The 14056-nt window shown below is 32.8% G+C and overlaps 1 protein-coding gene and 1 non-coding gene across 4 annotated transcripts; one reads left to right on the plus strand and one right to left on the minus strand.

Annotated features, from left to right (window-relative positions):
* The first annotated feature begins 3277 nt into the window (after positions 1-3277).
* On the plus strand, positions 3278-10321 carry LOC118028138 (protein STRUBBELIG-RECEPTOR FAMILY 3). 3 transcript variants are annotated; one of them, XM_035031670.2, is made up of 17 exons: positions 3278-3465; positions 3811-3998; positions 4332-4461; positions 4550-4621; positions 5243-5308; positions 5420-5491; positions 5586-5657; positions 5744-5815; positions 5892-5957; positions 6103-6168; positions 7034-7410; positions 7499-7911; positions 8331-8602; positions 8881-9019; positions 9281-9417; positions 9535-9691; positions 9839-10321. In XM_035031670.2, exons 2-17 carry the CDS (start codon positions 3875-3877, stop codon positions 9935-9937), a joined length of 2334 nt encoding a protein of 777 aa, XP_034887561.1. In that variant the 5' UTR covers positions 3278-3465; positions 3811-3874; the 3' UTR covers positions 9938-10321. The 3 variants fall into 3 exon arrangements, with proteins under 3 accessions (XP_034887561.1, XP_034887563.1, XP_073260201.1); XM_035031672.2 differs by lacking the exon at positions 3278-3465 and having other exon boundaries at positions 3861-3998; positions 4348-4461; XM_073404100.1 differs by lacking the exons at positions 3278-3465; positions 4332-4461 and having other exon boundaries at positions 3880-3998.
* A 785-nt stretch (positions 10322-11106) lies between these two features.
* Positions 11107-11188, minus strand: TRNAS-AGA (transfer RNA serine (anticodon AGA)). The gene has a single exon. It is a non-coding gene; the product is annotated as a tRNA-Ser (tRNA).
* Positions 11189-14056: the final 2868 nt, after the last annotated feature.

The raw sequence follows: 14056 nt of genomic DNA on the forward strand, positions 1-14056 counted from the left end.
TAAAAAATATTTATTTTTTGATAAATAACATTTTAGATTAGTGTTGAATTGTATCACAAACCATTGTTGTAGACTCCCATGTGACAATAATACAATTCCCCTGTAGATTGTATCATATAATTAAAACATTTTAATTAGGCAATTAGGCAGTAGATTGGTGTCAAAGGTGACTCCAGCTTGCCAGGAGCCTAGGACTAAGATATTTGGTATAGGAAATAAATGGGGTGGGTGATTTATTCAATATCACGGACGATCTGATTAGTATCGAATAAAAAATTAATTTTAATGCGTGGAAATTGAAAACTTATTATGAGCACGGCCCTAACTACCTTGTACGAAAATTATAAGTAAGACCTTGACTAGTATTGTCTCTTAAAACCCAATGGTTTCGGTGTATGTTAGGTTTTTATGTTCGTCATAAAAAAAATAGATTTTTTAAAAATATTATTAATTTGTAATTTTTAAAAAATAGATTTAAAAAATATTTATTTTCTTAAAATTATCACGAGATTGATATTTGCATGCAAAAAAAAAAAAACAACATATCACTATGAATTGAAAGCGTATCTCTTTAAATGAAAGCATGCTATTTTAGCATTTATGTGTGTGTTTGATATTGTGGAGAGAATATTATTTTTTACTTGAAAATGTATAAAGTAATATTCTTTATTTTAATAATGATATTAACACATTAAAATTATTAAAAAAATACTAAAAAATATTAATTTAATGTTTTTTTAAGTGAAAAATTATTTTAAATGCATCAAAAAACATAAGCTATCATACCAAACCAATGTTTAAAACACAATTATTCGATAAAGCTTGGTACAGAAAAGGAAAAATTAATTGACTAATCAAATAACTTCTTTTTTTCTATAGTTATAAAAAACAGAATTTACCATAATATCAAATAATATTATAGTCTCAACAAAAAAAAAAATCCAATTTCTAGTCAGTTTTGATGAGAATGGATATAAGGGTGCAGAAAAACAAAAATTATTTGATTAATAAAATATTTTTTTATTTATTATTAAATAAAAATTTAAAATTATTATAATACTAAATAATATCCTAGTCTCGACGACAAGGAAAAAAAATAAAATCATAGTCAAGTTGTGGCGAGAATGGATATATTTGCCACGTAAGACTAGTGTCCAAATCAAACGTAACATTCTTCATTAGGATTGGCGAATGAAGAAATACGCAAAGATAAAATAAATTAATAAAAAAGAAGACCTTATTTCCATGGGCTATCAACTTCATGCATGTTGAATTAGTGCGGTGCACGCCAACCATTTTCGTTTAGAACATGATTGGATTTATTTTTTATTAATATAAATATTTAGATTAATACGTATCTTAACTAATTTTAAAAAGTTTTAAAAGTTAATGACTATATAAATATATAAATTTTTAATGGTCATAAAAAAATTTAAATTTATAATTATTAAAAAATAAATTTAATATTTAATCAATTAAGTTATTTTTATGATTAAGATGATTGAAATTTTGGATTGAAAGTTGAAAGAAGAGAGTGATGGCATGCATCATCATAGATGATGGGCAACAAAATTTAATATCTAACTCCACAAATTTAATTATTTGAGATAAATAATTCTTGCTTGAATCAATATGCCTGAGCAAAAACACAAATTGTGTGTGAGAATTGGAAGTTTAAACAATCATGGAATATTTATCGATTAAAAATTAAACATTGTTGGATTTAAAATATTTTATTTTTTAATTTAACAACTTGTTTGTTTTCATATTTTAAAAATATTAAATTTATTTATTTATATTTTCAAATTATTTTAATATATTAATATCACTAATAATATATATTTTTAAAAAATATTATTTTAATATATCAAAACAAAACACGTTAAAAAACAACAAATAATATACTATAAATACCTCAAACGCATGTATCATCGAGCATATTCACATCGCTACTAGAAATAGCCTTACCTGTACCTAATTTTTCACAATCATAAAGCCTATCCTCACTTCCAAGCTACACAGATAGAAACGCCTCGTGCACGCGCAAGTAAAGCGCGTGAGACAATATTAATGATGCCTCGTCAACGGTTTTAGTCACCACGCAAGACATGGTTGATGGTGCATTTGGGTTCTTCTACTCTCAATTAAATCTTATTTGGTAGCTCTACTATTCTTTGTTTCAATATCACCCCTCTTTTGTTTATTTATGCAATTATTTGATCCTTTTGTTATTCATGACAAGAAATTGCATTAAATCCTGCCACTCTAGTTGGTGCCATGTACAATTAATTTCATAGGACTTCGTGGCACTTAACAAGGTATTTTACATTATTTTTTAAGGATAATTAATGATAAGATCAAATGATTATTAAATTATATATTTTTCTTTCACATTAAAAAAATAATATAATCAGTTATTAACCTCACCAATAAAATCCATAAAAAGAAAGAAAAGTATGTACTTTAACTTCTTATCATTTCTAAGATCATGTTTTCTCATGTGTATTTGAATAGGGTTTTCTAAGTTTGTTAAAATGTATATTTATGAACTATTTTGATACTTATTTTAGACTAAATCCTCTATTAAATGATTTTATAATTCATCCTCGCATCATCTATGCAAAAGGATAAGTTTCCTTGGATTCTGATATCAAGTTTGGAACTTACTAGTTAAGTATGTTTGATATTATGGTGCAAAATATTTTTCGTTTGAAAATATACTAAAATATATATTTTTTAGTTTTTTATATTAACATATTAAAATCATCGAAAAATATAAATTTGATGTTTTTTTAAACCAAATATATTTTCAAAATATATCCAAATATATTTTCAAACGAAAAAAACAAATGGTGGTGAGAGGGACAAACCTTATTAATCCAATCCCTTGCACTTAGGATTTAATGGAAGAACTAGCTTAAAATAAAAGTCACTTGAGCAATGATCCAAGACCTTAATTTAACAAAAAAGGCTCAAAAAAAAGAAAGATATATTTTTAAAATTATCCTCGCTTGACCAAAAAAAAAAAAAAAAAACCTCAAAGTACAAAATGAAGATTGCCTAAAAAATTTATTTATAGTTTTGTCCAAGGCTCCCATTAATCCTAAGTCGGCTATGCTTGATGGTCTAGATTGAACATGTATCATCGAATATGAAAGGATCTGAATCATAAAAATCGGAAATATAGGGATGATATTAGAGCACAAAAGGTAGGTAAACTAAACTGAGATAAAAGTCGAAGAAGTTCCATATTACACTCTCTCACACGCACAAAGACTGTTCAACTTCAACTTATGTACAGTACTCCTCTTCTAGCTGCTTAGTTTGTATTTTTACAGAAAGAAAAACAAGGAAAGAGCCTCCCTCTCTGTCTCCCTGTCTCTCTCTATATATATTATTTTTTTCTCTCCACATTTCGTGGTTAATACTCTCTTTCTGCAACTTTCTCTACTGTTCTTTACAGGAGTAAGTTCTTTTTCTCCTTTTGGTTCCGTAAAAATTGTGATGTAATATCTGCTTACGTCCATTTCTTGCTCTCTATCTCCCAATTCATTGATTCTTCTCACCTAAGTTTATTTGCGTTACTTTTAGAAAGAGCTACAAAAAAGTAAGACAGAAACTTTCTTTCGTTTGTTAGTGACAGCAAGCTTGACATTTGTCAAATTTGTGTCTTTTTGGTGCTCATTACTTGTTTTTTTTTAAGTTTTTTGTTGTTGGTTTTTTATGCTGTCGAGTTCTCGAGCTCTGATAAGATCACTAACTTTGTGTTTCCGTGGGTATTCTTTTGTGGGGTCTGGTTGGTTTTTTCAGATTGGAAGTGGGTTTATGATTGGTGGTGTATAGAAAGAAGAGATAATTGAGTTCGAGAGGTTCAATGGGAGTCAAGAGATCTGGTAAAAGAGTGTGCTTGAATTTGGAGATCTATGGAAAGTTCTTTATTGGGTTTGTTTTGATTTGCACAGCAAGAATTTCTGTTGGTGTTACTAATCCAAGTGATGGTAATTAAGCTTGACCTTTTTTTTTTCTTTTGCTCTTTCTTGTTTTGGGTTTCTCTCTGCTGTTTGGTTTGTGAGAAAATGTGGGATATAAAAGTAAAGTTATTAGTTAAAATTAAAATGATATAAGCTATCAAACCTAGATGGAAGAAATGCTTGGTTGGTTTTGTAAATTTCCTTTCTTGTTTCAACTCTTCTTTTTCAGCAACCAAATTCGGATTTTTACTAGTTGTTATTGTATAATTTTAAGCTGGAATAGTAGTGTTGCTTATTAATTTTGTTTTATAGTACATGGAACTCTGAATCTTATCACCTGCATTGTTTTGATTGACTTAGTTACTGCAATTAATAGCTTATACATTTCACTGGGCTCTCCTGTACTGCCCGGGTGGGTCGGCACCGGGGGAGATCCATGCGCCGAAGGGTGGCAAGGCATTGTATGTAATGTTTCAGAAATTCAATCCATGTATGGAGCTCTGCAGTGGTCTCATCATATTTATTGCCATTTATCGTCATTGATAATGTAAAGCCTTTTAAAATGCGCTGTTTTGCAGAGTTCTTAATGGTGCGAATTTGAGAGGAGAACTTGGTGATAATCTGGGAATGTTTGCTTCTATCATATCGATGTAAGTGGCAGTCTCTCAATCTTTCCCTCTCTCCCCTCCCCTCCCCTCCCTGTCTCTATACGTGCATATGCCCACGGGGGTGAGCGCGTGAATGGTGTTTACATGGTTGACCAACGGAAACATCTTTTCTTCCATCCGAAAGAGCTTTTTCACCTATTCCTTTGCTGCCATTAGAAACGCTGTTTTGGTTTTCATTTTATGTGAGAGGAACAGAACGTGCATTCTATGTGTGCCTTTTGACAGTTAATGACTACAAGAGGCATTGAAAAAATTACATGGGATTGTTTTATATTTACAGGGGCTTTTAGAAAGTGAGACGGGGTTGCTCCAGCCAACTTGGAAGACACTGCATTTTTTGAGTAAAATGCCAATGAGTTGCATTGATCCGGGACATGATTTTGAAAATGTCATTTATCTACCCTTAAATGAATGGTCAAAATTTCCTGATACCCCAAGTTTCGATTTCTAGTTGTGTGCTTCACACATTAGATGAAATAGGAGGAAGTATAACCAAAGTACATAAACTGCATTTGTATGGATATTAGGCAATAATCTTTCTTGTGATTTTTGTGGATTTTGACATTAATCTTTGTGCACTTATTCTTCTCTTGTTTTTTTTAGAGATCTGAGCAACAACCACATAGGGGGGAGTATTCCGTCCAATCTGCCTGTTACTATGCAAAACCTGTATGCATCCTGTTACATGAGATAATCTACGGGTTTTTTTTTTCCCCTCCATATAGTCTATTCCTGATAACTTTTTATGCAACAGCTTATGATAGTCTTTACCTCTGACAGTTTCCTTGCAGACAATAACTTCACTGGAAGCATCCCTGATTCTCTGTCATCTTTAACCTTACTGAAAGCCATGTAAGTTTTGGCTCCTGTTTTGCCGGTGTTGATGCCTGCTTAGTCTCATTTTTATAATTTTTATGCTTATATCTTAGCTTTGTATGCTGTGTAGGTCACTTAACGATAATTTTTTAAGTGGAGAGATACCAGATGCCTTTCAAGCTCTTCCTGGGTTGGTCAACTTGTAGGTTATTTTTTCAAAGCTGGCATACTTTTCCAGTTTCATTAATGTTGCATTATGGTTAGTGTAACAACTTATGCTTTTTGCAGAGACTTGTCCAATAACAATTTGAGTGGGCAGTTGCCTTCTTCTTTCATAGATTTGGCTAGTCTTACAACCCTGTAAGTTGTCACAGCAAGTCCATTTATATTGCATTCACTTCATCTCCATGTATAATACTAACCACTTGGTTGGCAGACGTTTGCAGGACAATCAGCTATCTGGGACCCTTGATGTTCTACAAGATCTTCCCCTGAGAGATTTGTACTATTCCCAACCATGTCTCTTTCAATTTTAAATGATAGTACCTTTTTACCTATTCAGGAATTTCTATCAAGTTTTGTGTCCTGAAGTTTGTTGAATGATTTTTTCCCTTGTTTTGTTGTCCTTTTTGCTCCTCACAAAACAGGAATGTAGAGAATAACCTGTTCTCAGGACCCATACCTGACAAGCTGCTGGCCATCCCAAATTTCAGGTAGGAATGAAAATGTATTTCATTTGAAATAGAACTTGATGTTTTTCAAAAGCATTCATTTATCTGTATGAATTATGCTGTCACGATGACTTAAATTGATGAATATTATGTCAATTATACATCATGTTCACTCAATTTAGGAATTTCTGGTATTTAATACTTATTGACAGTTGTATGAAAACTCCATTAAGCTTAAATCTTTTGAGTAGACTAGCTAAGGATGATGATAATTATTTATGCATTTCCTTTGTGTTATTCTGTTCGAGCATAAGCAACCATTTGCAGTGTCCTTGAAAACAAGCAGGTCTTGGAAATCATACCATGTTGATGTGTCCAAACGATTCAGACCAATCATGTTCTTGAAGGGTTCTATTAAGAATGCATGGATTTTTTTTAAGCAGGGATTTTTTCTGGATATAATATACATGTGAAGAAACCTGTAATCCTCTGTTGGAACTTTTTGGGAAGAATACATCCAATTCGTGTTCAATGTGGTGAAGCGCATAATTGCTAGACATATTTATACCTTACAGAAATCAGAGCTGAATAATTTCTTGAATGCAAGCTAGGAATTTGCTTCAATAATATGGAAATTATTCTATGGGGACTTTCTGATCTCCTCATTCTGATGCACCAAGTTAATAACACCATATGCTTACTATGACTCCTACCAGAGAAAAAAATCAAATATTCTTAAATAGGATGGAGGCATTTTCTTTTACTCGCCTATGCTCTTTTTGGCATGCAAGTCCATAAAACTTTGCAATATGCTGTTTGAAATGAATAGGAAGCACTGTTCTTTGCAGTTTGGAAGATTTAGTTATCTCTTCCCTCATTTGTTTGCTAATATTGATACTTGTTGCAGAAATGATGGCAATCCGTTCAATACTTCCTCTGCTCCATTACCTGCACCCACATCCTCGTCCCCATCCCCACCAACACCTACACCACCACTTTCTGGGGCTCCACCATCACCGTCTTCTCGGAGAACACCTGGGAAGCAGGCTGATGGGCCGTCTTCATCAGAGAAATCGAGTTCTGGAGGAAAAAATAAAAGAGTAGTTTGGATATCCATTGCAGGTGTATTGTTGTTTGTAATACTGGCATTAGCACTTGTGCTTTTGATTCCAAGATGTAGCAGAAGAAGGTGGGAGGATAGCAGAATTTTCAAGCGGCATCAAGTTGGAGAGAACCCAAGGGACAATGGATCCTTGGTCCAAGCAACTAATCAAAATGAAAAAGGCAAGCAACTATTTAACTTGAATCATCTGCTTCCATGCAAGATTTCAATTCTTTTGATTGCTGACATGTTCTAAATTTTTTCAAACAGTTCCAAAGGAGACCGCACAGAAGCCCAAAGAGGACCATCCAAAGCCACAAAATATGCATATGAGAAATGAAACCAAAATGAACCCAGCACCAAATAGGGACAATCACTTAATGGGCATTGGCAGAGCAGATATAGATTTCATGGCTCCACCCCCACCACCTCCTCCACCCCCACCCCCACCCCCACCACCTCCTCCTCCTCCACCCCCTGTTGAGAATGTCATTGTTAAGCCAATTGTTCCTGCTGAAGTAATCCCAGGGAAGCCTTCTCGTAAAACTCAGATCCCTCTCACTTCTGCTAGGTCCTTCAATATTGCATCACTTCAGCAATACACAAGCAGCTTTTCTCAAGAAAATCTTATAGGAGGAGGCATGCTGGGAAGTGTTTATAGGGCACAGCTTCCTAATGGAAAGGTGCGATCTTTTACCATGATTGCTGTTAGTTTTGGCAATTTATTTATGGTGATTGACGACGAGCCACAATATTCTATCTGGAGATTTGCTGTATTATTATATTAATTTTGTTAGTTTTCTTCATAGCTTTGTTTCTTCTCTCAAGTACTTTTTTAACCAGTTTCCTTTCCTTGTGTGCTCCTTTCCACAATTGTCCAAAACTCTGGTTTTTAACTGTTGACCGTTACTGCAAATCCTTAAAACAGAATATATCAATGAGCTTTGAAAGGTGAAAACTTATGGTGGTTCAGTGCATTTATATCAAACCTCTCTTTTATATGGTGCCATCTATCTGATCAAGCAAGTCAATTTTATTTTAAGAAAAACATATAGCAGAATGTCTGGCTTCTGATATTTGATGCAACTGGTTGCTGTTTTAGCTTCTTGCTGTCAAGAAACTCGATAAGAGGACTGCAGAGCAGCAGAAGGACGTGGAGTTTATTGAATTGGTTAACAATATTGATCGGATCCGACATGCTAATGTTGTTGAGCTCATGGGATACTGTGCAGAGCATGGTCAGAGGCTTCTGATCTATGAGTATTGCAGTAATGGCTCTTTGCAAGATGCACTACACTCAGACGATGAATTTAAAAAGAAACTTTCCTGGAATGCCCGCATTAAGATGGCACTTGGAGCTGCTAGAGCCTTAGAGTAAGTGAACTAGCCACTGAGATGAAACCACTTTTCCAACTTGAAAAAAAATCGTAACTAGGAAGTTTGTGTGCATGTATGAAGAGAGAGATTTGAATAGCTGACAAATACAATCCGAAGGTATATGGGTTAAAAAGATATAACTAGGTATCCAATATGCTAGAAATGGTTTGTAGATTCAGGTCTATAAAATGGTCAATAATTCACCAACATATTTCATTGGGGTGAAGGTGGGAGGCACGCCTCTGCACACTGATTTTGTTGTTCTATGTGTGAAGGTATTTGCACGAGGTCTGTCAGCCACCTGTTATACACAGAAATTTTAAGTCTGCCAATGTTCTTCTTGATGATGATCTTGATGTTCGTGTCTCGGATTGTGGTTTGGCTTCATTAATATCATCAGGGTCTGTAAGTCAGGTAAGTAATGATCATACAATCAGGCAGTGATCCAGGTTGAAATATGAACCATCTTGGGGGTTGACTTTCAGATGTGTTAGATTGAGTTACTTGACTGCAATTTATTGATTCTTAAAGAAGGGAATTTTGTTGAGCTAGTTGACTGATTTGTTAAACTTCTTTCAGTATTAGGAAAAAGTACTTAAGTTGGTGTAGGGATGTATATAGCCTTCTTGTTTCCATGTCTGCTTACTTCTCTAAAATTATTCCCCTCATTTTCAGTTGTCAGGCCAGCTGCTAACAGCTTATGGTTATGGGGCTCCAGAATTTGAATCAGGAATCTATACCATCCAGAGTGATGTTTACAGCTTTGGTGTGGTCATGCTGGAACTCTTAACTGGCCGGAAGTCTCATGACAGGTAAAATTGTAATGCATGCTGTGTTTGTTTTCCCTAGTGCAAAAGCATATGGTGCTTGTTATCCTCAGGCAATTTTTTTACTTATTTAATGATGTCCTCTTTTCAAATTTTGCTCAGGACACGGACTCGGGGGGAGCATTTTCTAGTGAGATGGGCAATCCCCCAGCTCCATGACATTGACACATTGTCAAAGATGGTTGATCCTGCCCTTAATGGAGAATACTCCGCTAAATCTTTATCAAACTTCGCTGATATCATTTCTCGATGTGTTCAGGTGAGAATTATATTGTTGGTTTCTTTATGATTTCCTCGAACTTGGTACAGTATTAACATGTGAATGCCATCTAGTTGCAGTCCAAGATTTTGTTTTCTGCCAATTATAGGATGATTACCCTTGCCTAACCTCAAGGTTACCATGCAGTCTGAACCAGAATTCAGGCCACAAATGTCTGAGGTTGTCCAGGATCTAACAGACATGATAAAGAGAGACCGCCCCAGCAATGAATCAATCGGCGACTGAATAAAAAATGGTACATAGAACTTATGATTAAACTTTGGAATGTGAAGCTGCAAAGTTTTAATCTCCCAGAATGTCAACACTGGAAGATGCATCATCAAACTGTAAACAAATGCCGCGAACTAACACAATGACTGTTCACATCCCAAGTCCATACCCACGAGAAGTCTTCAAGCTACCTCTGGAAAGAAACGTGTACACTTCATTTTTCATCTGGTCAACAATTTGTGATTCCGTTGTTCATTAAATTATGCAAAACAAAGTCTATTACTGCTGGAATTTGCTAACCAATTGCTTTATATTATTATTCGTTTGTAATTCTTGACAGTGAAATTTTGTGGTAATGTATCTGTACCAAAATGAAATTTACATTTAGCTTCAGCCAAATCTATATGATTCTACCTTTCAAATACTCTTTAATTTTACCCTGTATGCATCGTTGTGGTAGCTCAAGATAATGCAGCAATCGATTCTATACGTGCTACTTGCCTAATTTTATTGACATAGGGGCGTGACAAGTAGAACTACGGTCTGCAAGGCTTTCTATGAGTATTGCACAGCTCTTCCTGTCTGTAGTCATCGAGATTTTATTTCATTAAAACGCTTTCTAATTCACAGCTACTGCCATTGTGCCATGAGTTTGGTCTTTTTAAACTGTTGAAAATAATGATGCCCCTTCACGTCTTTCCCAGCTCCTTCAATTATTCTGTTTTATGAAAAGAAAATTATTAACGACATGTTAGAACTCATCTTATAAAATCTTATATTAATGTCTTCCCCCCTTCCAAATGCTTAGAAGCTCTATAACCTCGCTGGTAAGCTCAATTTAAGTCGCTCATGAACCTAACCAAGCCAAGCCAGACTAAGCTTTAGCGCGCGAATTAGCTTAGCCACCCTTGAAAGAGTGTATAATTCCGAGGATGAACACGACTGAGTGATCTGTCAAAGCTACAAAATGTAAAAAAATGCTTTGGCAGGGGAGCGTTCTAGCTCAGAGGGAAACACCGGCACTAGCAAAGATTGATGATAAAGTGAAAGTGAGAATGTGGGCTTGAATAACACAAAATTGGTGAGAATCCAATGCACTCACCCTGTCCTGTCATCAACTAAATCAACGATAGGAAGTTAACATCTCATTATGCTAAAAAAAAAAGAAAAAAAAAAAGGAAAAGCGTGAACAGCAGGATTCGAACCTGCGCGGGCAGAGCCCACATGATTTCTAGTCATGCCCGATAACCACTCCGGCATGTCCACCTCTGTTTCAGGCGTTCAGATTTATATATAATGTAGTTTTAAAGGCAAAGGCATGACCTTTTGAAACAGACGTACAAGAGCCCAAAAACATGTGCCTAGAGTGTATATGTGAAAAAGGGTGTAGTAGAAAACCAACGATGTCTTGGAATTTATAATCTCCCATCCAATTGGTGTGCCAAGAAAATAAGAACAGTTTGGCAAAACAAGATCTAAGTAGAGAGATTTTTTTATACACATCTACACATATAATGTTAGGGACTTACTCAGCATGTTTATGTTTATACTTGACGTATATCCTCAGGTATATATTAATCATAGCATATACTCATTTAAAATAATTTATAGGAAATTTTTGTTTTTATTAATATCTGTATTTGAGATATTTATTTCTTATTAATATTTATATAAGAGATATTTATTTTTTATTAATAAAAATATATTTGTTCTATTATTAACATTACTAACGACTTTATAATCCTCTAATTCAATAAAAAATAACAAGCTTTAAAAGGTATAAAAGCCATCTAAGTAAAAGATGGATAATTTCTCTATTATTAAAATAAACACGTAACACCATATTTCTACATTCATTATATATCAAAACAAATAGTTTTATTCTTGGGAGTTAATGCTTTTTAATGTATTTATAATATATTATTTTGTTGTTATGAAGCTTCCTAGTTATATTAATAAGAATTTTATTCCAAAACATCTTAGAATTTTAAAACATTTTTGTGTATTCATTGCTGGGTGTGACAAGAATAATTATTGTTTGCAAGGCCTTTATGATATTAATCTTAAAGAGTATAATTTAACTGGTTAGGTTGTAGATTTGCTCTTCAAAGATCACTGATTCGAATTTTATAAAATTCAGGATCACTGGAGGCTCATATGATCGTTATTTTCAGTGCTCATGGGATTAATTGAGATACACGTAAATTAACTCGAATATCCACGTTAATAAAAAAAAATTAAATTAAAAAAATCACTGCTGGTTCAGACATTTATACACCAGAGAACCAAGGAAAGGTTGTAGTGATGGAATAATGGTTTGGAAAATAAAAAAATGATCAACTTTGAGATCTTCTACTAATTACACCTTCCCCTGCAATGCACGCCAGCATTTGAATTTTAAAAGAAGAAAGAGGGTAACCTCACCTCTCTGTAAAGGGGTGTTTATGGAAACGAATCCTTTGATTATGATGACAACCATTGGGATATAGAGAAAAAAATTTATTTTTTATATTAATATATCAAAATAATTAAAAAATATATAATTTAAAGCAATTTTTTTTTTTTCAAAACTTGATGAAAAATTAATTCAACCACAGTTCAAATAAGATCGTAATATTAAATTACGTTAATCTTTGATTAACCTTGATGTTTTTTTTTTTATTATTCTTGACCTAACCATATTTAGATTATGGGAATCATATTTCTAAGAAATATTGAATTAATATTTTATTTAATTTTATTAAAAATTAATCCTAATTACGTTTTTAATTTTACATTTTTTAAATTAATCGAGATAATATACAATAAAACCGGGTTTAATATCTATAATTTATGATGAGTTACATCCACGCATTTTTATTCAAGGGAACTTCTATTTTTGCTAATATAACGTAGGAAAAAACTAAAGAAACTATAGGGTGACCCGCATGGCTAATTGTTTAATAAATAAGCTTCAACTGGCTGCAAAACTAAATTGACTGTGACATTTTGATGCAGATCATGCATACCTTTCAATTTTTTTTAAAAAAGAATTCCTTTCGAAGGCCATTTTCACGGAGAAGAGGACTCCTTTCTTGTATTTGTCTACAAGTCACACTGAGAAGGTTTTGGTTGATAATAAATAATTATAATAATTAGGTGAAATAATCTCTTATTAATTAAGACTTGAGAATCCAAAACAGGAAGAGAAAGGTCAGGTTTTCCTAATTAATTAAGGAAAATGATACGTATCATTCAAACAAGAAGGTTGAAATTATCCTCTCATGGAAATTGTTTACTTGGAAGCAAAAATATTCGTGTAAGAAAAATGTTTTTCGAGTAAAAACAAATTATTCTAATTAAAATTTCACCTACACTGATGTATTAACTCATATGTTATAAAATATATATTTCAATCACGAGGAGCGTAGCTTAATTAGTGAAACTTAAAATTTATTTTTTAGAGATCACCAGTTTAAATTTCACAAACTTTAGGGATACTGAAAACTTACATGGTTGATAACTTTAAGATTCGTGGAATTAGTCTAAGTACACGCAAGTTGGCCCGAACACCTACGTTAACACAAACACATACACATATGTGTGTGTGTTAACGTAGGTGTTTGGGCCAACTATATATATATATATATATATATATATATATATTTCTTGTATATTATATATGAATATTGATCTTTCATGAAAAAACCCTTCAACCATTAAAGATTTTTAAGATTTTTTTTTCAATTAAGAAATCTCGTAATTTTCTGGCAAAAGTTGTGTCATGGGCTAGATTTATTTTTTTAAAACATAACAAAAATATTCTAGCTATAAAAAATTATTTGGCATTGCTATTAAACACATATTACTAAGTTAACCTTAAAATCTCCTAACCAAACTTGTTATTTAATTAGAATTTAATTAAATTATATGAGAATTGCTCTAATATAATCCAATTAATTTAGTCAGTCCAAACATAACCCAAATAATTTATAAAATTTTTTTGAGAATAAAATTAGAAAAAAAAAGGATTAAAATTAGAAAAAAAAAGATTAAAATTAAAAAAAAACTCTCTGACTCGAATCTCTATGCAATCCAAATTTAAAATTAAACTATAAATTAATTATTTTAATATGATATAATTAATTTGATTAA

Source organism: Populus alba, chromosome 13 (genome assembly GCF_005239225.2).
Source record: "Populus alba chromosome 13, ASM523922v2, whole genome shotgun sequence".
NCBI classification, from domain to species: domain Eukaryota; kingdom Viridiplantae; phylum Streptophyta; class Magnoliopsida; order Malpighiales; family Salicaceae; genus Populus; species Populus alba.